Genomic DNA, 25,550 nt, shown 5'->3' on the forward strand with positions numbered 1-25,550 from the left:
AGAAACTTAGCAAAGAAGTTAGCCATGTATCGCATTTGTAGATAGTTTGTAATAGAATCTAATAATGTGACATGCATATAAGAAACTTGCTTTACAAGATACATGTCTTATAAATTAGACATATGTTAGAGGTCCTATAAAATGTTGCTATGTAGCTCCTAATTAGATAGTATATATGGAGGCAAGAATGAAGCCTTCTTCACTCTTGTCAATGCCTTTCCAATCTTGAATCTTATTTTAAGACATTTTAATCTTTTTATCTTTAGTAATAGCCATTCTAATTTAATATCATACCATCTTTGATTTGACAATTTTTTTCTGAGTCTTAGGCAATTGGGTTCTTTGCAGGATTATAAGAGGGTCCCAAGATTCAACTACTTCCTTGCATGATGTTATATTCTACAACACACCAAAGAAAGAGTTTTCATAAGTTTGCAATGATTGTGGTATACATTCATGGTTGAGCACTGATGATGAAGAGAGGACTAGGAAAGAGAAGAAGCTTCTCAAGGCAGCAGCCCAGTTCACGCAATCTAGAAATGATGGTTGTGGAAATTGGCTTGGTTGCCTTGGAACCAAGGCAAGTGCCCACTAGTGACGTGGAAAAATGATCGGAGTTTGACAGAACCAGACCGTGCAGGAGCTGGTGTCTGCTGGAATCCACCATCTTGCCCCCATTTGACTGGATTGAAGGACTTGGGGGAAAAATGGATGTTTAGCAAATAGAGTATCGAGGACCAGGGTGGTGCAGTACTTGGCTGCTCACTGACGAGGGGATACAGTCAAAATTTTGACGAGGGGATACAGCAAATAGAGCATCTTCACTGTCCAGGGGATACAGTCAAAATTGACCCAAATCAGTTTCACTGGTTTTTACATGAGCCCTTAGGAAGGTGAAGGTGGAGGTTGGAGAGTCGGTCCCATTCAACAGCTTCAGGTGGTGGGAGTCGCCATCTGAGTTAGTCCACGTTTGCCACCGTGTCAGTTGTGAGTTCGGTGAGATGCCTGAGTCTATGGGGCTGGATTACTGCCATTTTACTTGGCACTGAAACCAACAAGACGCTTAGAAATGTTTTTGCAGTCCCTTTGAGAAAGTCCATAAAACTGGTGTTGTGTGAATCGATGCAGGGGGGACTACCACACAGAGGTTTCGCCATTGATTTGCAGTTACAGTGTCGTGATCGGTGTAGAGTTCAGGGCATCAGAAGTTTCCACATCTCGAGGATGGTTGTGGTGTCTAATCCCGAGAAATGGTTTATCCTTGACAGCGATACCCATGGGGTGTCACACCTGATTAATTCCAATGAGAAATTGACCTGTTTCCTATAAGATTAGTTATATTAAAACGACGCTGACAATTCTGATGTATTTGAGGTTGACCAGAATCAGTGTGGCGTAACGCAGCAAAAGCAATGATTGAAGGTCACCAGCCAACCACCTGTTTGAAGTCTGCAATTCGTCAAAGTTGGAGTGATTGCATGATGGCCTAGCCCTCTCTTTTGAAGAGATACCTTCTGGAATCCAGACAACCAATACACATTTTCTACAGTCCCAGTGGGGGCACAGCCACAAGCGAAGTGAACTCGTATAGTCACTGTTTTCTCTACTGTCGGTTACTGTGTTCGATTGAAAGATTTGGCAAATGTTCCAAAGTACAAAAGAGACCCTCCGATGCAAATGTGGCTCTATTCTTGCATTTCCTTGAGAACAACCAAAACAAAAACACACATAAAATACTTTGTCTAAAATGAACAACAAAAGAGCTTCGATTACGATTGAAGAGTAATCCAGGAGCATTTATGTATCACGAGTCGTACCAAAACTAAAGTGGACATGAAAATGTGCTTAAAACGCACAGTACCCCTGATAAGAGTAAAAAAGAGCATGAAACAATTTATTTCTCAAGTTTACTGATAAAAGTGTCCAGAGGAGCCAATTCATTCACAATATCCACCCACTCCGGCATTCCCTGCATCAGAGGAACAGTCCGTGTCAATTGCATACCGATTACATGATCATTACACAGGGAATTGACATCTTGTAATGAAAAAAGAGGTAACGTAAGAAGCTCATGTAGGTCCTCAAGCATGCATCACTCGAACCCAAAGCAGAAGGTAATGTCAGATGAGTTTATGGAACTTTACAAACTAAAAAAAAAAGATACAAATTATTTAGTTTTAGATGAAAATTAATCATGTGAGGTTGAAGCAAACATTTTCCGGAATCATGGTTATAAAAAATGAGCAAGCAGAGAAAAGAAGCAAAAGTCGAGTTTTGGCAACTCACTCGTCCAGACTTCCGGATTCTTCCATCAAGCCGCAGAACAACGAAAACGTCTTCTCCAGGCGTCACTCCTTCCGATTCTTGCTGCTCTCTTACCCAACTACAATAATTTTGTAAAATTCCACAAGTAATTAGTGCGAGGACAAAGAGTCACATTGGAGATACTATTCCAAACTGTAAAATGTAATCAACACCTATAACTTCTGAGGAACTATGTAGAACGTGCCAAATGAGCGTAAATATATATCATAAAGAGTAAAGCACATCACTTACCTCTCCCATTCTACTGGCGAGACGGGCTCAGCTTTGAAACGTTTTTCTCCTTGGATTACTCCTTTCGCAGCCGCGGCTTGGATTCGCTGCTCGAACTCATCCTGACATTTCCCCCAAAGTGTAATTCCCAAAATGAGCCTCAGGGTGAAATACCACTTCTGTAAACAGTGCTTACAATATACCAATCAAATACTCTTTGAACGTTAAGCGTTGAACATTTACTATTCACACAGTCAGGTCCACAGTCAATGCATCCACAATCTAGGAATCTGCTTGTCATTACTGAAGTAGCAGAAGGACGTACCACAGGAGGCCTCACTCCAAAACCAAGTTTCTTCTTGGGCTTGGTTGGATTATTCTTACTCCATACTAAAGGAATGATCAGTACACCTCGCTTGAGCAAGTCTTCTCGATATTTCTGGGATGCACGAATAGACCTCTCCACATTCTCCGCCGTTCCTGCTATTATGACCTGATAAAAAAATGCGAGAAGAGGTCGTAGGGCAGGGGCAAACATGTTGAAGTTTGACGTAAAATCTTGTGCAAGAGTTCAGATTCCCAGTTCACATCAACTTCATGATTCAATACAAGGGTTGAGTTAGAGGCAACTTGATAAGAAGATAAACTTTCAGGATTCGCATAATTAGCTTGCAACAGATAAAAGCTCACCGGTCGAGTATTCTCTCGCAACGCCGAGAGCTCCACTGTTCGATTGTTCGCCAGGCGAACAGGCAGCCTCGAAAGTGTTTCGTCCCTAGTAATCCTAGATATTTGCTCTTCTTCCTTTTTATTTTCCCACAGGTATATGGCTATAAACGCTGCACCTCCTGCTCCGTGCGACATTGGAAAATTTGTCAAGTCCAGACCTCACCAACCCCCACTTAATTCACAACGTCTTTTTACTACAATTATCAACAAGAAACAAGAAACAAGAAACCAAAATATTTCCCACATTTCCGAGTTCCCAGAACCACAAAGCTTTGCCTCGATGCAATACAATCTTCGCTAAAATTTGTACCTCCAATGTTGATGGCTAGGTTCTGCACAGTTTCAAGTACGCCAGGTGCCCCATCTCCGCCCTGAATTGCGAGGATGAATCGGGGAACTGTGAAGAGTGTAGAAATTCCAGCTGCTAAAAACAAAGCCACGTAGAAGAATTTGCGGATCCCCCTAAATGGAGCTTGAACCTCGCTGATTAATTTCAGATCCCTCCGAAAACTCCCGCCCACTTCTTCTCCACCTTTCCTGGCCTGCATGGAACATACAAGTGAGCATTGCTAAGGAATTCGACAGGCAGAACATTAAAGAAGACCTTAGTCCAAATTGTGATTTGGAGTACTCTACCCAAAGTACCGATCTTTCACAACATTCTTTCCACTAATAAAAACATTGGATGCAACCCTGAAGAATGACAAGTTCAGCTAGGTTCTCAAGCTTAAGCCGAAAAAAAAAAAAAAAAAAAAAAAAAAAAAAAAAAAACTGCTGATGCGATAACTTTCTACCTAATTTCATCCCAAAGTCACGTCGAAACATTATCAAGGGGCACTAACCTCCTCTTGCAACTGCTTAAATTCTGGCATTGCTCGAAAAGGAGCCATGTCCGGATCGTTCAAGATGACACTGAATTTTAGGTTATACTGTTTGAGAGCTCGCCTAAGCGCTTTTGAGGCTTCCTTCCCTTCTTCACTGTATCCAAGGCAGACAACTCAATTAGCAAGGATGCATGAACCTGGTCATGTGAATCTGAATCCACAACATTCCACTTATCCCTTCGATGGAAAATTTGCATTGAATAGCTGATGGTTAGAACACAAGTAACGTCTGAAGTGGCACTGGATTTCTAGCCCACATGGGGGACAAATAACAGAAGTGTACCCAACCTGCGGACATGACAGCAGGCCTTATTGTATAGGGCTGCTTGAGCCTCCTCCTCACTCGGATTCATCTCCAGGGCGGCGTCGAACAGTGCCAGAGCATCTTTAACCTGAACGCCACGACACAAAATTTAGCAAAGCAGGAACGACACGAAGCTAGAGGACTTCTGTAACCCCTCACGATCAGGAGCTAGTGGAACCAAGCACGAATTCTGAACAGCTGGCCGTCCGCAACCCAGGATTGCCCGCCCATCTATTGAAATTCAGTCCATTAACGCGTTTTAGATCCGACTGGTAGATCAGGCATATCATTTCTGAACCGACTGACATTAGGAATCGTTCAGAGGCTAAACCTAATTAAGTGTGGGGAGAGAACAGTTTGTGATTCACATGACCCCAAAATTCAAGCCGTAGGGTTTTTCTTTCATACTAACTGTGAAACAAAGCTCAAAATGAAAGGATGAAATATCTGATAAAATCCATGAAGTTCACATGTGCAGTTCTAAACCAAGGTCCACACAACATATAGTGTTTGCCCTTGGATTCAAATGCGACCGACAAGTGGGACCACTTTCACTTCGTCGGTATCCATCCATCACGTAGTCTAGTAGTTCTCTTGTCGTCGCATGGCCAAAATTTCACAAAGAACATTTATCATAACCATTTGTAACACTGTCAATTGCCGCAGGCAATCACTGCTGTGGGTACGCATCCCATGTCCATCGAAATCACAAGTTGAGGAGTGAGAGGCACAAGGATGGACTGGAAGGGAGAAGGAGCAATTCCATGCTGTACCCTGCCTTTGGAGAAGAGGGCCAGCCCCGAATTAATGGCATCCGCGGGGCTGGACGGAGTTGCAGTCTCAGACGATGCAATGTTCGAATCCGAAGCCCTCACAAGCACGTGCCTCCGCGACCCCATCGCTCGTCCCGGAGCACAGTTTACATTGCTTCGATCTTGAGTAACAATTCGCTCCCCTCGTCTCCTCCTCTCATCCAGCAGCACCAAACTGCCAGCTCTTGGCGCCGAACATCGCGCCCTGACAGAGGCCCTCGGTGAGCCCAACGCAGGGACTCCCCTCACAGAGAGCAAAGCTTGCATTGTTCCTAAACCCCCCAGAGGCAATTCTCAACTCCTACCCCCACAATGTTGCACTGTCTTTGAAACACCACCAAGTTGGTTCCACCCCACAACGCAGAATCATCACAAGCTCCCACAGCTGGTGCAAGAATCAGAAACCAATGACAAACGCAGCTCAAGAAAGAGTCACACAACACCCAGAAGTCCTCAGCACCAGAAAAAACACACACACGGCCAGAGCCACTACGACAACGCAGAGGCAGCTCCAGCCACGAGGCAGATCACGGACATATACACACACACAGACGGGGACAGAGAGAGAGAGAGTGGCATATCCTCATCACGAGGAGGCTCCGCCACACCATCATCCACAGCGACGCAACCACGAGTCTCCCACAAAACGAGCTCAGGCCTTTGCGATCGACGCCGTCCGAAGAGGATTGCCTGTCCGGCGTCCATCGGATGCGCTCCGACATCGCCACGAGCGGAGTGAGTGAGTGAGTGCGTGTAAGTGTATAATTTGAGATGTATGGGGTTTGCTTGATGCAATGCTTAGTATTAAGATTGAATCTTGAAGGCATCCCATGTCCTCATACCTTATTATTGTTATTATTAGTAAATAGATTTATTTTTATTTTTATCTTTATAGCAACTTAATCATATTAATTAATATTTTTTTATTTGATTGTAAACGATCAATCCATTGTGTTAAATTCTGTAATTTTAGAATTTTATTTGTTTATTTATTTATTTCTATTTTTAATAAGAGCATCTTATGAGCAATCTGAGATTCATCCAGATTGCATATAATGTTCTATTCTTTGTTGGGTTGTTTTTTGAACTTTTTGATAATTAATTTCTACATCATGTGGTTGTTTTTTAATAAGATTTGACCATATTAAATCCTAGTTTGTTTGCTATTCTACTCCTTTCTAATAAAAGAAAAACATTGCATTACATCCATATTGTTTAGAAACATGATCAATATAGTAATGATCATATTGTTCTAAATCTTACAAAGCTGGACAAAATCTCTTTCACAAATATTATTTGTTTTTAGAAAAAAGTATTTCACTTACAGCCTATCTCTGGTAGGACTTGCAACTGATTTGTGGAATACTGATATTATTCAATCTCATATACATCTTGCTTGGAAATACCTCCAAAATTTATATAGTAACATTTTTCAAAGACCTAACATCCAAAATTGGAATAGTGGAGATGTGACTTTGTTTAAGTATGTCTTTTACACATTGACAACTACTCTTCTATCATATGTATATATGTTCTATAATCTCTTGGTCTATGTTACATGCCTTTTCAACTAATTTTATAATTAACTTATATTTTATTATTCTATTTGAAAATAATCAAGTTTCATATGATATATTGTTTTTTTCAAGCCAATGCATTGAACTGCCTGTTTTAGGATGATGATTTCAATCTTTGTCTTGTCTATCATTAATTCATGGACAAAGAGTACAATTGGTCCACATCATATTATTATCATTGAAATCTGGAAGTATTGGATTTCAATCTATATATTTATACCATGTGCTATCACAATGGTTTTGTATTGAATATATGGTGTTCTTTTGTTTTTTAGATCGCTATTTTTTTTTCTTATAGTATGTTCATCTCATGTTTATTTCTTCATAGTATCAAAGCAAAATTTATTGCATAGCTTGCTTTTAAAGTATTGAGATTTTTGTTATTATTAAAGTTTTCTTTTCTCCTCTTTTATCTCTCTTTCTTTTGTAATATTGACACTGTAATGGTGTGTTTTCTAAATTATCTATCTAACTCTTATTTTATAATAAACAAGTGTCTACAAATATTTTTTTTCTTCTTCTTCAATTTCTCTTTCATTTTTGTCACGTTTCTTTTCCAAAACATGTGAAATAATAAGCTTCTATATAGATATCTTCTTTCCTTCAAACTATATGTTCTTATGATACAATAGTATTTCATTACTTCCTTTCACTTTCTTTTCTTCTTTGCATATCACATATTGTACCTCAATACCTACAAAAACAAAACACACCATGAATACTAACAAAAGTGTTTGTTTTAAAAAAACAATGTTAACAAGATCTAAAAACTACAAACATTGGGCTATGATGATGTACAACATTTAAAAAAAAAATATCTATAGAGCCTCATTAAACTTAAAGACTATTCTATTACAAACTAAGATAAGAAGGGCAAGGAAATGGTAGCAAAAGACATCACTACAACATCTAGAATTTTTTTAGTCAATTACAAATGCAAGCAGTATTCTAAGGCATTTTTCCAACTCTTCATTGTTCCAAATTTATAATATACTATTATTGACAATCAATTTGAAGTCATAGTTTATAAAATAATAAATTGTTTATTAAAGCATTTTAAAAAACTTGTAACTTACATGCAAAATGAAAAGACTTATTATCTTTAGATAAATTGTGGAGTTGATTGCATATGGAAGAAACTAATGCGATCCTCAAAAAATATCAAAAACCTATACATGAAGCCATTCTTATACAATGTCATATTATATGTATTCTCACTTAAGAATGCATCTAGTTGTGGAAGGTAAGTAATAATGCAACAACAATTCTACCAAGTCTAATAGAACTTTAAATAAACATTAAGTAATTCTTAATAATTTAGTTAAAGTTTAACTTATCAAAATAAATTTAAAAGAAGTTATAAAAGAAATATAAAGAATTTTGAAGAAATACTAAAAATAAAAACTTTAATATAATCTTAATTAAAATCTTAATTGAATCTTAATAAAATCTTAGGTCAAATCCTAATTAAAATCCTAATTGAAGCTTAACCAAATCCAAGGTCAAATCCTAATTAAAATCCTAATTGAAGCTTAACCAAATCCAAGGTCAAATCTTAATGAAATTTCAATGAAATCTTAGTTCTTAGACAAATCCTACACAAGTTTTAAACCAAATCCTAAGTAAATCCTAATCCTAATTAAACCCTAGATCTTAAACAACCTAAATGTTAAACTTCAAGTACCAATATCTTCTTCTTGAACCATTGAATTACTCTTAAATTTCATTTAAATGCTAGAAATCAAGTCTAGTATCTATACAAAAAAAATTCACTTCAATCCAATCAATAGATTGCTCAAGATCTTTGAAATACATACTAACCCTCAAACTCCAATTTTTGAGACCTCAATCCTTTGAAAACCTTCACACACTTTGATTTAACTGTTTGATTGACCTTAGAATTTGTACATATATTTATAACTAGCATACAAATATATTGCCTAAATTTCTTTCATAAATACACCACAAAGCTCAAGAAATCCTCAAATTTGTAAACATATTTTTATTTTTCAAAATCTAAACCAACCAAGAACATTATTAATTTTGAAAATCCCTCAAAATTTTAATATTGATTCAATTGACATGAAACTAATGCCTAAAAATCTCTCCTCATATTCTACTTTCTAATTTACAAAAGAATTCCAAAATCACTATAGGTACGTGGTTTTGTGCCTCAAGGTCTAATTTTAATCCATGTTGACAACCAATCCTCTCTAAGTATCAATTCTTGGCTTCTTGAGGTAAATTTTGCTAAAATCTACTCTTAACTCCTTTTTGTATATGTCTATATCATTTAATTTTCCATCTACTTTTTTTTGCTTTATTTATGGCCCTACAAAGTAAATAGAAAACTATTTTGCAAAAAAGCACCATTAGCATTTTTAGTTTTATTATCTTTCGACTATTATCTATATTTCTAAGATAATTTGTTATAATATTTTAAAATAAGATCTTGTATAATATAATATTTTCTTCTTTCTTTCATTCATTAGCCATATTACATCACAATAATGGATTCAAAATATCTACTACAAAAGACTTTATAGAAGCTCTCTACATCATTAAAAGTAGAATTGTAGTGTAACAAATGGAATTTAAGGACCTCACCATCATCACTAAGGATAACTACAAGGTCCACTTATTTGTTGACAATGTGGCAAAGAAGGGCACACCTCAAATGTATATAGTGTACTTGCCAATATGATTCTTCATCAAGGCTACACTAACAATTGTCCAACTACTAAAAAGTCAAGTAGATTTTCTTTTATATCACCAATATACAATATTTGTAGAGTCAATGTTATTGAAAAAATTATACTAATTTTAATCTATTTGATCTACCAAGTGATAAAGCTATCTTAGAAACTTGTGAGCTACTAGCACTTAGAAACAAAGTCAATAATGAATGGATTCTAGATTTTAGTGCATCAAAGTACTTCATTGGCAACTATTCTACAAATGACTAGATAGACCCCTTCTAAAGCAGCATAGCTACTTTAGTCAATGACAATATCCATATAATTGTAAGATAAAAATTAGTCAACTTGTCTATATCTATTGGAGAAATAAATACTCTCAAAGAAGTTTGATATATTCTTAATCTATAAAGAAATGTACTATCTTTTGATTATATAACAAATATTGGCAACTTTTATCTTTTCAAACCTAAATAGTGTATTGTCATCTTTGCTACTAAGTCATATAAAATTATAGGCAAATGCCAATGAAACTATATTCTTTCCAATTAAATCCTTGGCTCACTCAAGTTATTTTATTGTGCTTATTAATAGCTTTTTCAGAAAATCTTCATGATTTCAAAAAATCAGTTTCTTCGCATGTTCAAAAAACTTCACATGATGGTTGAAAAATAGATCTCCAACCACATTTTTTTACTTTGATCTTAATAAGGTGGTAAATTTATGTCATAAGACTTTACTAAGTACTTATAAAAATACGATATCACTCATCAATTATCCATTACTTATACATCCTAACAAAATAGAATACCAAAAATATATATATATATATATATATATATATATATATATTTAAAAAAAATGAGAAGTATAGTTATAAATAAGAGCGTACTTTAAATACTTTGAATTGAAATAGCTCACATTACTATATAATTCATTAATTATATTCATACCTATGTAAACTATAGTATGTTCTATAATTATCTCTTCTATGATATAAAATTAGATGTTAGTTTAATAAAAGTGACTAGATATTTGTGCTTCATGGATAAAAATATCATACAAAGACATGAGCTTGAATCAAGATTAGAATTTGATATTTATCTAGAAATTGATGATGAGTTTAAAGATTATAGAGTGTACTTTTTTACTCATCACAAAATCCAAATCACTTGAAATTTCTTCTTTGATGAAATACTTTTTTTCAACTTAGACCTTCTAATGAAAATTCTTATTGCTAATGACCTTCAATCACTTCACTTAAAAGAAGTTATTTTTAGCAATAACAATAATGATGAAGATGTAGAATTTGAGACTACATCTTCTTCTCATATTACTATATTATTTCTTGATAATACAAATACCTTAGCTTTTCTTTCAATAGTCCAATTCATATCAACTTTGAATCTCTTATTAATCTCTAAAGAAATATCTACATCAGCTACTATATCAAATTTCATGTCATATCATATCAACTTTGATGATATTGATACTTAGCCATCTTATAACATCAATAATACCTCTTCTACTAAATCAAATCCTAATATAGATTACCTTAATGATCTAGCATAGATTCCATAAAGACTCAAACATTCACCAACTAGTTTAATAACATTATCTTTATTGTTCTACTCCAACAAACATATTTCTAAGCCACCAAGATGGATGTAAGATTATTTTTATAGATTTGTTATTCTACCTACAATCAAATCTTCTTCCTATCTTGAAGCTATCAAATATGCAAGTTGGAGGACCTCTATGGAAAATAAAAATAAAATCCATATCTAACAATAATACTTAGATATTAACATTTCTTTCACCTAACAAACAATATATCTCTACCAAATAGATATTCAAAGATAAGCTAAAATTAGATAATATCTTATAAAAGAAAAAAATAAGCTTAATTGGCTATAAATTTGAACAATGAATTAGAATAGACTATAAAGAGACTTTTGTTCTAATAGTAAAATGAAACATAATTTAAATGATAATAGCTTTAGCAACACAAAAAGGACAATTTTTTTTCCATATAGATGTCATGACCATGTTCATTTATGGCAATTTGAAGAAGGAAATATACATTACATAACTATAAGGTTTTTGTTAAAACTAGACCAAAATATTTACTTTGCAGACTTCACAAAGCTTTCTATAGATTCAAATAAATATCTAAAGTTTGATAAAATAAGATTAATTCTTTTTTACATGAACAAGGTTTTTCAAAAAGAAAAGGTAATTACAATCTATATTTTCCTAAAAAAATATATAAAATACTACTAACTTTATATGTAGATGATTTATTATTTACTTGTAATTGTCAAAATTATCAAAATTGGTTCAAACAACTTATATCTAAATTTGACATGTTGGAATCAAATAAAAGAGATATGATACTCTACCTAAAGGCAAATGTGTAATTTTTTTTTAAAAGTATCTTTATAAGTCAGCATAGGTATGTGCTTTAAGTACTAAAATATATTGGTATAAAAATTTGTGCTCTTTCCACAATATTAATGCACAAATAGCTAAAACTAATGGTTGACATGAATACAAAACTATGTCATCCTATATACTACTACTCTATAGTGAAAAAATTGAATCATGTTACACATACTTGCTTTGACATTTTCACAATAATTGGCATATGCTTAAGATTTCTCACTCATCTTTAACAACCTCATCTGACAATAGTCAAGCAAATAATTAGATACATCAAACACACTTCAAACTATAGTATTCTCTACCTATTAAAATTAAATATAAATGTAATTAGATTGGTCGATATAGACTAGGCATGAGACATGCTTGATGGTTGCTCTATAATATATTTTATTTTTGTATTAGGCTCTAGTTCTATCACCTAGTTTTTAAAGAAGCAACTTTTAATAGCCATGAGTTCTTCTAAAGCTAAGTATATAGAATTATCTATTCCTTCAAAGGAATTTGCTTGGTTGAAAAAACTCTTAAGAGACTTTGGTCTTCAAATCATAAGACCTATTCCCATCTACTATGACAACAAAGATAACTTTTATATAGCAATGAATTCCAATATGAATTTCCACAACAATTGGCATATGTTTAAGATTTCTTGCTCATCTTCATTTTCTATTCTTCATCTTAATTTTAATAGATGTTGTCAATGAAAAATATGAATCTTTTTTTTTGTATTTACAAGATTTTTAGTTGATTCTCATGTGCAATTAAAAATATCATGTCTATGCTAATAAACAAAATATTTCAATCTATTTTGATATCGCCTTGAGTCTAAGACTCCTTCTATGTCAAATTCTTAATTATTATCAACTTCTATAGGAAGATGTGGAATTTGTCTTCTTTCCAAGATATTCACTATCTTATATGGCTTACAAAGAGACTTGTAGAATGTATGATGGATCTTTGTAGACTCCAATAGATGTAATCAATAAGTAATATAATTGATTTTTTTACAAATAGAAAATGATTAAAGTCTACAATTATCCAGCTTATTATAAAGGTGGCTAGTTTTGATATTACAATGAAGTAATTATATCTTATTGCCAATATAGAATTGAGGTTGATCTTTGCAATAGGCATCCATATTAGACTTTTGTCATTCTTTTAAGCCAACAAACATTTTTTTTTATTAATTATGGTTATGATCTATGACTTGATGCTTTTGACTTCTCAAAAGTTGATAATCTTGAGACAAAGGATTTGACAAATCCTTTTTCTAAGCTATATACAATAATAAAAGAACAACTAATTTTTTTTAAAAGCCAAAGATATATTTATATCTATCTTTAGAATTTTAAAAAGAATTTTTAAAAATCTTGATATAAATTGAGTCTCTATATTTGATATAATATCTTTAGGCAATCCATAATAGCAATAGATATTATCAAAAAAAAGCTTAATTGTTTTTTTTTAATTATAGATTTTATACATGATAAAAAATGTGCCATCTTTAAAAAATAATCTATTATCATAAATGTAGAATCATATGAATTTGAGATTAGAAGATTTGTGATAAAATCCAAAAAAACAAAAAACCATAGTTGTTTTAGAATAAATAATGGCCAAAGAAGTCTTTAATAGAGATAAAGACAATATAATGACAATGAATTTTTGATCTTGAACAAACTATACATAACTATATAAAATCTTTGACTACCTTCCACATTTGAGGCTATCAAAAATCTTTGAATATTAATTCTAAAGCCTTATTTTATCAAGAATGTTCTATTGCTAGAAAGTCATGACGAATTTGGAGAACATGTAATTGTGCTTCACTTTTTGGAACATATAAATAATTTTTTTTAAAAATAGATTATTCTTGAATTCAAACTTAGAAGTATCATAAGATTTTAAAGAAATATTCTTAATATCTTAAATAAAAGGATCAGATGATATACTTGATTGAATATATTTAAAAAAATTTGAATCAATAATTAATATTATTTTTATTGCTTGAAGATGAAATTACTTTGGATTTAAGAAAATTATCCATTGTTGATCAAAAATTACATTTCTTTCTTTGGATATAAGTTAAGAACATGAAAAAATGGCATTTGATAAACCTTGTTATTTTTTGAATTAATAAGTGATCTTGAAATTAAATCTTAATAAAGACATGCTCCAATGGGCTTGGCAATGATTCAAGTCATGTATTGACATAAAGTACTCAAGATTCTTATGATTTGTATATATGGTAATTGGAATAAAAGCACTTTTTAGATAATGATTCTATTCTTAAAATAAATCCATAATTTCAAGAAGCTTTTTCTTGTAGATCTCATATTTAATCTCAATTGTTGAAGATTTCCTAGAATATAAACCTATTAGGTAGAACTTATCATTTGTTCTCATTTGTAATAGCACTATAGCTATAGCAAAGTCTAATGTGTTTATTTCCATAAAAAATATCTTAAAAAATTTAATATTGTTATACTAAAAAATAATATAATATATAAAAATAATATAAAATATTATAAAAATTTGATTTTTATATATATATATATATATATATATATATATCTAATTTATTAAGTTTGTAGTTTAAATTTTATAATTAAACATAGAAGTTGTAGGATTTATTAGTAAAGAATTTAGAGAGGCTTTGATATCAAAGATATAATATTTTGACTTCCACGCCATCCCATGTAGATGGATCAGGCAAGTTAATGGAGGACTTCATTTCCATTGATTGAAGGTCATACCTAATATGCTTCAAGATGTTATTTTAGACCATATTAGGATTTGAAGCCATTTTAGGATAGCAATTCAAAGTTCAAAGATTAGGATTTATTAGCTCCTATTGAGAGTTATAATTTTTGTACAAAAATCAAGGAATTTGGATTTTTTATAAGAGAGAAATAGGCACATGAAGTTAGGTTCTTGAAATTGGACCTACTCCCACCTTTTTGAAATCAAGTAGTTATATAAGAGCTTTTGGAGATTGAAAAGTGAGATTTGAAAGTTGAATTGAAGAACAACATTTGATGTAAAAAAATTGATAAATTTTAATTTGAAACAAATAAGAAAGAGTTCTTGAAAGTCAACACTTTAAAACTAGAATTTATAAGTGAGTTCTTTTCATGGAGGTTTTTAATTTGGACCATATCTTGAGTTTTTGGACGAATTTTTAGCTCAAAATTTTCATGAATATAAATGATTATATTGTAAAGCTATGTATGAAATTTCATAATATTTGAGTTTTGGATTTTTGAGATATGTAGATTTAGTACACATGTATCTAAAAATTAGCATGTTTAGCATTTGCTAGAAATTAGGTAATATCTAAAGATCTATAATAAATCTACAATTGATTTATTTTGTGGATGTAGCTAAAGGTATTAATTAACTTGTAGAGAAGTTTGAATCCAATAAGAAAATTAGATTAAAAGTTATTAGGTAATATAGATTTGGAAGGAATCTCTATAAAAGTTGAAGTGATTTTAGAATATCTGGTCATATCTTAGAAATTTTTATGCATCTAAGATTCATATATTTAATGTAGTTATCTTCATAAAGATAAGCTATAAATAAGATTTATATTTTATAAATTTGTAACTTATTTGAATAATTAGTAGTAGTTAGATGCCTATTGCTTTCTGAAGGCAAACTCTTTCTACTACGATAATGCAAAATAAAATTTGTATAGAAATAAATGTTGTCTTTAAGACTTCAAAAGATGATTTTTTTTCTTCACTCCACTTAAGATTTTTTTTACATGTCAAATGTGTAAGAAGAGCCACAACTTAAAAAAAAATCTTAATGAAGATTTGATAATAATTGATAAATCTCAAAAAATATTGCACATCTTTGATTATTTTTGAAATCTTTTAATCTATAATAGTTTAGATCTTCTAAAGATCCATCCTAACACCATCATTTGAAATGATGTATCTTGAGTAGTATGAAATATACACTTTTCTATTTTGGCATATAATCCTACATCTCTAAGTTTTTGTAGCACACAACGAATATGAAGTTTATGCTCTTCTATATTTTTAGAGTAGATTAAAATATCATTTAGATAATAGATGATAAAATAATCAAGAAACTAAGAAAAGACATCATTCATTAGATGTTGAAATATAGCTAGTGCATTTGTGAATCCAAAAGGTATAATATTATATTTGAAATGCCTATATTTGGTTCAAAATATAGTTTTTTATTTATCTCTTTTTTTGATGCATATGAAGTTGTATAATCTTCATAGATCTATTTTTGTATAGATCTCTCTTTAATTAAGTTGATCAAGAAGTCTTAAAATCAAAGATACAAAATATTTATTTTTAATAGTGATCTTATTGAGTCTTTGATAGTCTACACATATTTGCAAAGATCCGTCTTTTTTATTTATAAATAAGATAGGAGCTCTTATTGGAGATTTAAAATGGTATATAGAATTTTTAATTAAATTCTTTTCAATTTATTTCTTGAGTGCAGCCCACTTATTTTGCAATAAAAAATAGAGTGGTCTGAATGGTGGTTGAGCTCTATCTTAAAGATCAATAGAACAGTCATAGAAAAAATATTTTAGAAGATTATTTATATTTTTTTTCTTAAAAATATTGTGATATCCTTAATATTGGCTTAGAATTATATTTGAAGTCTTTTCTCTATCAAAAATAGGTATAGCATAGATTGCAAAAATTGACCATTTTTTTATTGCATGCATGAAAGCTTTTATAGTTATCAATAAAGGTTTGGTTGTATTCGACTTATAGGGTTTCTACTTGACTAGCATGATCTTAAATTAAACTATAAAAAAAATCATGGTCACAAGAAGTTTAATTTATTTAAGGATTATATTTCATTAGGCACAATAATCTTATAATAATTAGGTTGGATGGAAATCCAATGACATTGGATATTACTAAGCTATTATAATCTTTAACTGCTACATCCAAAGGAATAATTTCATGGATAACATTTCTAGAAGATAATAAATAACCATCTATGATTTCTACATATACAAGTTTATTTTTCTTCATTAAAGATGTTTCTTATTTTTCAACAAAGACTTTGTCTATAAAATAGGCTAAGATTCCTAAATCTAACAAAGCAAAGACTTTGTAAATTTTTGGTCCTAAATAAGCTTCTATTATAAAACAAGGTGAAAGATCTCAAAAGTGAATAGGTCCTTTACTAGATGTTATGCAAGATTCCAATAATATAATTTTTATTGTACTTGAAGAAACTTATTTTTTGATACATTATCTTGTTTGGCAATTGTGCTCCTTATTTTGTGGTTACATTGCTTTTTTAGATAATATTGAGTAATGTGCTTAGGTTCTCTATAATATAATCATAAACCTTTTTAATGACATTAAATTTTTTCTTGCTTAGTAAGAGGTTTGAAAAATATTGTATTAATATGTATAAATTTTGGTCCTAATAAATAAGCTTTTGTGAACTAAGAGGCTATCACTATGGCTTAATTTGTACTTCTTTAGCCAAATCTTTATTCTTAGCATCTTTTAAAGAATCAATTGTCTCATGCATTGGCTTGAAGAATAAATTCTTTTAATGAACCTACTCTTTATATTGTCTACAACAAAGCTTCAATGTTATCTTTTAATTCATATCAAAATTTATTGATAAGGGCTTTGTCATTCCAATCTACATAGCAAGCAAGATTTTGAAATTTTATAATATATTTAGTAGCTAAATGTGATCCTTGTTGTAAAATTATAAGTTTGGTCTCTACTACCTTTTTTCAATCACTTTCTTTAAAATGGCTATGGACACTTTTAAGGATAAATTAAGATTATAGAAAAGACATTAACCATTTTCCATCAAAGATTCAAACCAAGAGAGAGCACTTCCAAAAAAAAGTGCACTTATGAATCAAATTTAAGTATATCCATCTAATTATTGAGAAGGATGCAATCTTAGATAGAGCTTAAATTATTGTAAAAATCCTCAAAATTTTGATCTTGTTTAATCAAACTTCTTCAACATACTTATCCTTGCCTCTCTTATATTTGAAATAGTAAGACTTTTTGGATTTAGTTGTGAGCTTGATCTACTTGCTTCTTTTAATTACATAACTTTTTAGTGTAGACTTTGAACTTTGTAGTTGACCTCTTCTATAGATGTTAGAATACTAACTCTATAATTGACATTAGAGATACATGAGATTTTCACCCTCAAAGTATTGACAAACTTGTGAAGATTTGTAACACTTGCAAATCTATTCTCAATTTGGCAAAGAATAGCATCTATAATTTTTTCTTTCATAAACAATTCAAAAAAATTCCAAAAACCAAATTAAAAGAGGATAATCTACAATCTTTAATATCAAATAAAAGTTTCTTCATAAAAAAAATAGTCTACTCTTTTTAAGAAAAACAATAATTCTTAAAAAATTAAAAGTAAGTTTTAAAGGTGGGTAGTTTGCAACCTTCAATATACAACAATAGAAGTGGAGGAATTCACTTACTTCTAATACAAGCATAGACAATAAGTTAGCACTTTTGTCAAACTATCAAGAACATGAATTTTAGAAAACTAAAAGATCAATCCACTCTTATGTCACCCGAAAAGACTATTGAATCACTCAAAGATGGTATAATATAAAATTAGAATGGTTATTACTAAAGATAAGAAGACTAAAAAGTCTTGAAAGAAGACAAAGGATTAGAAAGGCATTGACAAGAGTAAAGAAGGCTTCATTCTTACTTCCATATATACTATCCAACTAGGAGCTCTATAGCAACATCCTATAGGACTTCTAATATGTATCTTAACTTACAAGACAAGTTTCATATATATGCACTATATCATCAGCTTGTACCACAAATTATCCACATGTACAATACATGGCTAATTTGTTGGCCAAGTTTTTAACCTACCAATCAATTATAAACATGTATAAATTCAAATATGCATCTATGAAGCTTCTAAGAAGCTATGCTATAAGATAATATCAAATCTATCTACATTTATGTTCTACCTAGCACTTCTTATCAAGGTAAATATGTATATTAGTAATACTTTGTAAATATGTTGTTTTTACTTTCACTATCTTGTCATCCACTAAACATAGATTGGTTTTTACAAATAACATCTCACAACTTATTTCTATCTAGGTAAGAAAGTTTCACTAGTAGTTTATTTATTAGATACAAACTATTATTGTTTGCAATTCTTTTGATGCTTCTAAAAGTTCATGTCAAAACTTGTGTCTTAGCTTGTGTATTCTCATATGCTTCTGTAAAGATTTGAACTTATAAAAAACACACTTGCCTATGCACACAAAGTAAATATAACTATCTATAAAATTCTTATCTAATCAATTCTTAATTTTTTAATTTTTAACTTTGATTTAATATATCTTTTAATAAATAGTAACTTTTACACATATATTATCTTATCAATCTATTCTACATATATCCCATATATTATAGATGCTTAGGCATAGCTTGGATTGTATTTATTTATTTATTTTATTGAAACACAACTCTAATAATTACAAATCTTTATTCTTCCCTCAAGTAATCTATGTTGTAGATTTGCAATGTGAAGCATCATTTTTTTTGTTTTTGATTCTAAATTATTCATTTAATTTAGCACCATTTTATTGTTCATTTTAACTCAAATGAACTTTAAGTTATTTTATTTTTTATTAATAAATAAATACAAATGATTTTTTATTTTAGAAATAATTTTAATTTAATATATTTTTTGGATCTCAAATCACATACTTTGTACACATTCAAATAAAAAATATTTCCTTTTTTTTTTTTTTTTTATTAGTTTTCATAAATTTTTCTTTACATATAATACCATAACAATTGATACTTAATTACTTAAATTTAGTCATTCAGAGTAAAAAATAATTCAACTCAACACAGAATAGTTTTTTGTAAAGTAGATATGAAATTCAGAATCCAGTAGTTGGTTGAGTTAACAAGAAATTAAAGTCGGATTCAAATCTGAATCATAATTCGAAGTGTTTTATTCTAACTTCAAGATGCCCCACCCACACACACCGACAACTCGCCGGATTTCATGGAGGAGGACCTATAAAGCCACCGAATTGGGTCACCGAGCCGATCGCCCTTCGATTCTGAGTCGACATTCCCAACTCGGAAACAAACATTCGTGAGTTGGGGGATCGAAGATTTGATGGTGAGCATGACATGATCCGGTGTTCTAATTCATGCCGTGCCACCGCTTTTGCTTCTCCGGCTTCAAGCATTTCATCCCTCGGCAGGTTGAAACCCTCATCCAGATTGCGAAGGCGAGGGTACGAGCGTGCGATGTGGCATTGCTGAGGTTTCCACAGAGCGAATTCGCGATTTGTGGCTGAGGATGAGAGGTTTGAAGACTGGGCGATGGTGTTGTATGCGGTGATTGATGTTGAGATTAGGGTTTCATTGACCGTTTGATTGAGGTGGTGCCTGTAGCCATGGTGTTTGGGTTCTCATGGGGCGAAGTAGCGCTCATTCTCGGTGCCAGTGCAGCGCTGTTCGGTGGGTTGGAGTGCTCCTTTCCTTCTTCGCCCTTGCTCTGCTTCTTGATGGCGGTTTGTGTGGGAGTTTGAAAGTGGGTTTTTTAGGTTACGGATATTGAACACGTTACAGCTAGACGTGTTTGCATTTCAAACGGGCTGTCGTGGTGTTTCTGATGGTTTAGTGAATTGTTCCTTACAATCCGGGCCGTGAGCCAAACTTAATGGTTGATTGATGCAGGGCCTAAGGATATTGTTATAATTGGAAGAGCAGCAGGGCGGTTGACAGGGAAAGCTGTTGGTTACATCCAAAATGCCCGTGGTCACATCGCCCCCATTATGCACAAATCGGAGATCAATACAGTTCGTGGCTCTCCCTACTGGTTCTGGAATGGTCATTTTGAGTTTCGTTTTCTGTTGCACGGTTTGGGCACATTTGAATTTGGAGAAACAAGTCAGCTGCAGCATGGCTTAGCCAAGTTTATCTTACCCACCCTATGAATGCTGTATTCGTGAAACCTTGTGATTATGAGTTCCAGCTTCGAATGTCAATCTCCTGGTAGCATACGAAGCTAGATTTTTATTTTTATTTTTATTTTTGTGTGCATTGAAAATATTTCCTTCCCGCACAAGAGCTTGAATGTAAAATGTCTTCTTACAGGTTCATAAAGAGTTGCGTGAGACAATGGCACAGCTCGAAGCCATTCGTCATGAGATGAGGACAGGCATCTCTATAATGAGTCCCGGTCCCATGACTAGCCGAGTGCTGGATAGTGCTCTAGAATCATCCGGAAAGGGTACGCAACGTTTTGAATTCTTCTGCCTTGATTGAGTACTGAATAATGTTCATAAAACGATGTTTGCTGCGACTATGAGATGTTGGCTCCAACCTTTTTTAGGTGACCTAAGTATTTGCCTTCCTAGTAGTGCTTTTGGGAGGGGCAAGATTTTTTAGGGTGTACATACTTTCTGCTGAGATGGATGATGTGGGACCAGAGCACAGACCCAGTTTGGACCAACTTGCATCAGTTACTCATCCCATTTCTGGACCTACTAGGCAGGTTTCTCCCACTCAGGTCAGTCATCTTTTGAGACTCCATCATTATCTGAAAGCTTCTCTGCCGGTGTGCTTTGGCAGCCGGTTGGCAAGTAGCAGAAGTAGTCGAATTTATGTAACATAGCTGTTTAACGTTGTGGCTCAAATTGATCGTACACGTTGGCTCTGAGAAGTGATAATGATTGTTTTTTTTATTTCTTTCTCATTATCTAAATTATTCAAATTCCTATGAAATTGATATGTGCTTTTAGAATCAAGTTTTGTATAACTAGGTTCTGTTTGCAGATTGTCCTTCAGATGGAAAACTTGCAAGCAGCTTCTAAACAAGATAGGTCAACAGGAATCGTCACTCCTGCTTCAACTGTTTCGGCTTTCTCTTCTACTAAAGGAACCCCAGTCAATCTTGCATCCAGTATTCAAGCGCCATCCAAGCTCTCAGATGGCATAGTTGGGAAGACATCAGTTCAAGAGCTCGTGGTTTTGCCCATCTCAGCAGTCGAAGCAGGGCTTCTGCCTTCCAAACAAGGTAGTCACAAGTTAGAGAGAGTAGTACATCAGACTTTAGCATCGGCAATGTTATTAATCATTCCTTGTTATTACAATACTTTCCACAGGAGCATCCATTGTTCTTGTTTGTTCCATTATTTTAGAAACATTGATAACTAATTCTCGTCGCTGACCCTTTCTCATGTTTTCGAGGAGCTCTCATCAACATTAACTACTAATAGCTGAAGGACCGTGTTGAATGCAGAGCCAATATCTGGAGGTGCAGATATAGTGCTGGCATCAATTGTGGAGAGGAAAGTGGCTTTTCAGTCCAAATCGTTTCTCGAGCACGGTGAAATATAGTTATCTAAAAGCTTCTGGAGTTTGCAACCTTCATTGGTAGTGGATCTAATCCAGGTTATCGTTTTAGTCTCCTTTTTGTATCATATCCTCTGCACCAGCCTTCACAGCTGCTGAAGCTGACGAGGAACGTCAAGTTTGTATCAAATCTTTAATGAAGGTGGGAGCTACGCAGTTTATGTGGTCATTACCTTCCAGTCTTGGTCTTAGTGGTACCGAAAGTGAAAGTGGGCTAATGCTGCTCAGTCATTGCTGCGTGCTGGAAGACCATATGAATTAGAGGGAATTGTTCCAGTTCTAAGACTTAGACCAAGGTGCTGCAACATCAGCATATTCTCAGAGTTCAATTTCTTTCATTTTCAGCATCTGACAGAAGCAACGTGCGCCTCAAGCCGAAGCATGTCTAGGAGGATGTTGCTGTGGAACGTTTTCAAAGTTGATTCGAGCGCTGCAATTGTAACTACGCTCCGGCACTCACCAAATTCCGTCTGCTAGATTGTAAGTTAAAAATTTTATCTAATCGCATTAGATTGGAAAAAGAATTTAAAAAAAAAAAAAAAAAAAAAAAAAAAAAAAAAAATTATTGAACTAGTTGAGCTTTAGGCTGCATTTTAAGAATACAAGGTGCTCTTTGTGATAATTGTGTCTCTGGCACTTGAAAACGACAATCACTTGACTTTTAGAGAAATATAACAGTTTTGAAAAGGATGTTTAATGTGCTAAGGTTCTGAATTTAGAGTCTGAAATATGATAGATCTACTCTTAAAATATCGACAAATTCGTCCAATCATTTTATGTGAAATTAAAAATATGCAATGATTGCATGTTTTTTTGTAACCCAAGTACAATTAGTAGTATAACCATCTCACTTATTACTATTATTTACAACAATTTTATAACTTCTCTCTATTAGAATCAATATATTAATGTTGATACACCTTTTTGTAAACATAATTTAATCTTAATTCCCAATTGAGACCCTTGGATGCAAGTCTAATCAATCTATTTGTCCACAAGTATGATTTAAATAACATTAATAATAAAGGTTGAATAATAATTACAGCATCTTTCAAATCTTAAGCATTCTCAAAATATTGAATAGGAGTATACAAAAAAAGTCATCTTTTTCTATACAATTTCCTCAGAGTTTCAATAATCCTAACTTTAGGTCTTTTATAAATATTAATAAAGTTCTAATTTTTTGTGTATTTTATTCTTTTATAATAACCATCTATTGTAGTTTTAAATTTTGTTAGATGTTTCATATATAATATCTTCTTATAAAAAATTCAAATTGCAAAGAAATTTTTAAATCATTTTGTATTCTTTATAATATTATTAAATGTTTTAGATATTAAAATAATATCTAAAAATTATCTTTTGTATTGTAAATCTTTTGTACAAATAATATCTAAATTTTTTTTGTAGTAATTGTATTTAAAACAAATAATATCTAAAGTTTTTTTGTATTGTACATCTTTTGTATTGTAAATCTTGTAGAAAAAAACTTCAACATTATTGTAAAATACTTATTTCTATCAAATGGTCAAAAAGCCTTTATTTATTACAATTGTAGGTTAAATTTTAATTTCAAAATAAATTGATATTTCTTGATTTATATAATTATTTATAATATTTTCATAACATGTTTTATATTTTTTTATATTTTAAAGTTATTATTGTTAGATGACCACCATAATAATTGTTAATTAATTCTTTGAAAATTATTCCATCTTAGATTTATTTACTTCAATATAGTATTTAAGTATTATTTATTTTATATTTTTATAAATTATTCTCTATTTTTTATTTTTTTTGTTTTGATACCTATATTCAAAATATGTAACATTAATATTTTTGCAAGGGCTATATATCTAATTTTTATAATTCATAAATATTATATTATTTAAAGACATAGATTCATGATAATTATGTATTAATTTATGCTAGATTGTAAATTAAAAAAAACATAAATACATGTGCAATTGGTCTATTTTAGATCAAATTTTACTTAAAAATGATTTGTCATTCTTGTATATTTAATATATCAAATTATTTATGTATATAATATATATATATATATATATTTTTTTAATTGCATACACTCAAATTTTAATAATATTAATAGAAAAAGCCTTCAAAGAATATAAATACAATATTCAAATTATATTTATCATTGCTTCTATTTAAAATTTATATTTTAAGTATTAGTCATACAATATGTATATATTGTCACAAGCATACATATCAATACTAATAATTCATAAGCAAAGAAGACTTAGGTAGAAATAACTAAAAGTAGATAATTTAATAATATTTTGTAGAGATGTTTCTTAGAAGCTTTATAGGTGCAATCTTAATTTTAGAAGTGTTTGTAGGTAATTGATAGGTTGAAAACTTGGCCAATAAGTTGGCACTGTGTTGTACATGTTGACCACTTGTTTTATAAATTGACCACATGTTGGGAACTTGTCTTGCAAATTAGATACATGTTTTGCAAGGTAGACATGTGTCAAATGACTTATAGAACATCACCACATAGCTTATTAGTGAGATAATATATATTGCGGCAAGAGTGAAGCCTTCTTCACTCTTATTAATGTCTTTTTTGTATTTAGCCTTGTTTCAAGAGTCTATAGTCTTTTTTTCTTTGATAATAGTCATTCCAATTTTAATATTATAATACAATAGCATATTAACTATTTGGTTGTTTTGTAATTCATGCCTTTGACAAATTGACAAGAATACACTTACAATATCAAAACTTTGTCTTTTCTTAATTAAGAGTAGATTATTTGTTTTTCTTCATAAGATACAAGTATATTAGAAGTTGTAGATTATTCACTTTTGAATTGATATTATTCTTAGAATCTTCTTATTTCTTATGTAATTTCTTCTATAAATCCCAAGTGATGTTAGATATCTTTTTTTATATTTTCTTATTATAATAAGACTTGTTGAGATAAGGAAGCAATAGCAAAATATAAGAGCAAATGAGAGAGTTAATGCTTGCAAAGCATCAACTTAATTCACCACCACAAAAAATAACAAGAGTAGCAATTCTTATATGATCTAAATTCATTCTAAGAAGTATTTATAGTCACATTTAAAGAAAATGATTGAAAAAGAATAGTGGAGAAAAAACTCTTATCTTTATGTTAAGGA

General features: G+C 31.6%; 2 protein-coding genes across 5 annotated transcripts; one reads left to right on the forward strand and one right to left on the reverse strand.

Annotated features, from left to right (window-relative positions):
* Positions 1 to 1,737: 1,737 nt before the first annotated feature.
* LOC112294883 (protein LOW PSII ACCUMULATION 1, chloroplastic) lies at positions 1,738 to 5,801 on the reverse strand. Of its 2 annotated transcripts, none has more exons than XM_024545856.3 (9): positions 5,231 to 5,801; positions 4,437 to 4,540; positions 4,107 to 4,242; positions 3,575 to 3,806; positions 3,226 to 3,383; positions 2,861 to 3,028; positions 2,557 to 2,657; positions 2,287 to 2,383; positions 1,738 to 1,969 (listed from the first exon to the last, which is right to left on the reverse strand). In XM_024545856.3, the coding sequence occupies exons 1-9, from the start codon at positions 5,264 to 5,266 to the stop codon at positions 1,895 to 1,897; spliced, it is 1,107 nt and encodes a 368-aa protein (XP_024401624.1). In that variant the 5' UTR covers positions 5,267 to 5,801; the 3' UTR covers positions 1,738 to 1,894. The 2 variants fall into 2 exon arrangements, with proteins under 2 accessions (XP_024401624.1, XP_024401623.1); XM_024545855.3 differs by having other exon boundaries at positions 5,226 to 5,801.
* A 14,266-nt stretch (positions 5,802 to 20,067) lies between these two features.
* LOC112294071 (uncharacterized) lies at positions 20,068 to 23,093 on the forward strand. Of its 3 annotated transcripts, none has more exons than XR_016498047.1 (7): positions 20,078 to 20,504; positions 20,724 to 20,845; positions 21,144 to 21,279; positions 21,479 to 21,558; positions 21,825 to 22,065; positions 22,291 to 22,545; positions 22,749 to 23,093. XR_016498047.1 is itself a non-coding variant. In XM_073540395.2 (7 exons), the coding sequence occupies exons 1-6, from the start codon at positions 20,441 to 20,443 to the stop codon at positions 22,386 to 22,388; spliced, it is 741 nt and encodes a 246-aa protein (XP_073396496.1). In that variant the 5' UTR covers positions 20,078 to 20,440; the 3' UTR covers positions 22,389 to 22,424; positions 22,749 to 23,093. The 3 variants fall into 3 exon arrangements, 2 of the variants coding, with proteins under 2 accessions (XP_024399972.1, XP_073396496.1); XM_073540395.2 differs by having other exon boundaries at positions 22,291 to 22,424; XM_024544204.3 differs by lacking the exon at positions 22,749 to 23,093 and having other exon boundaries at positions 20,068 to 20,504; positions 22,291 to 22,572.
* Positions 23,094 to 25,550: the final 2,457 nt, after the last annotated feature.

This window comes from Physcomitrium patens, chromosome 17, assembly GCF_059467195.1.
Source record: "Physcomitrium patens ecotype Gransden chromosome 17, ASM5946719v1, whole genome shotgun sequence".
Lineage (NCBI taxonomy): Eukaryota > Viridiplantae > Streptophyta > Bryopsida > Funariales > Funariaceae > Physcomitrium > Physcomitrium patens.

Bases quoted from the DNA above. Each gene is read 5' to 3' on its own strand.
- LOC112294883 (XM_024545855.3), bottom strand. From the start codon at position 5,531: ATGCAAGCTTTGCTCTCTGTGAGGGGAGTCCCTGCGTTGGGCTCACCG. The intron at 4,243-4,436 runs GTTGGGTACACT...CCTTGGATACAG, and splicing joins GCCTGCTGTCATGTCCGCAG to TGAAGAAGGGAAGGAAGCCT. The intron at 3,807-4,106 runs GTTAGTGCCCCT...TGTTCCATGCAG, and splicing joins TTAAGCAGTTGCAAGAGGAG to GCCAGGAAAGGTGGAGAAGA.
- LOC112294071 (XM_024544204.3), top strand. From the start codon at position 20,441: ATGGTGTTTGGGTTCTCATGGGGCGAAGTAGCGCTCATTCTCGGTGCC. The intron at 21,280-21,478 runs GTACGCAACGTT...ATGTGGGACCAG, and splicing joins TCTAGAATCATCCGGAAAGG to AGCACAGACCCAGTTTGGAC. The intron at 21,559-21,824 runs GTCAGTCATCTT...TTCTGTTTGCAG, and splicing joins GGCAGGTTTCTCCCACTCAG to ATTGTCCTTCAGATGGAAAA.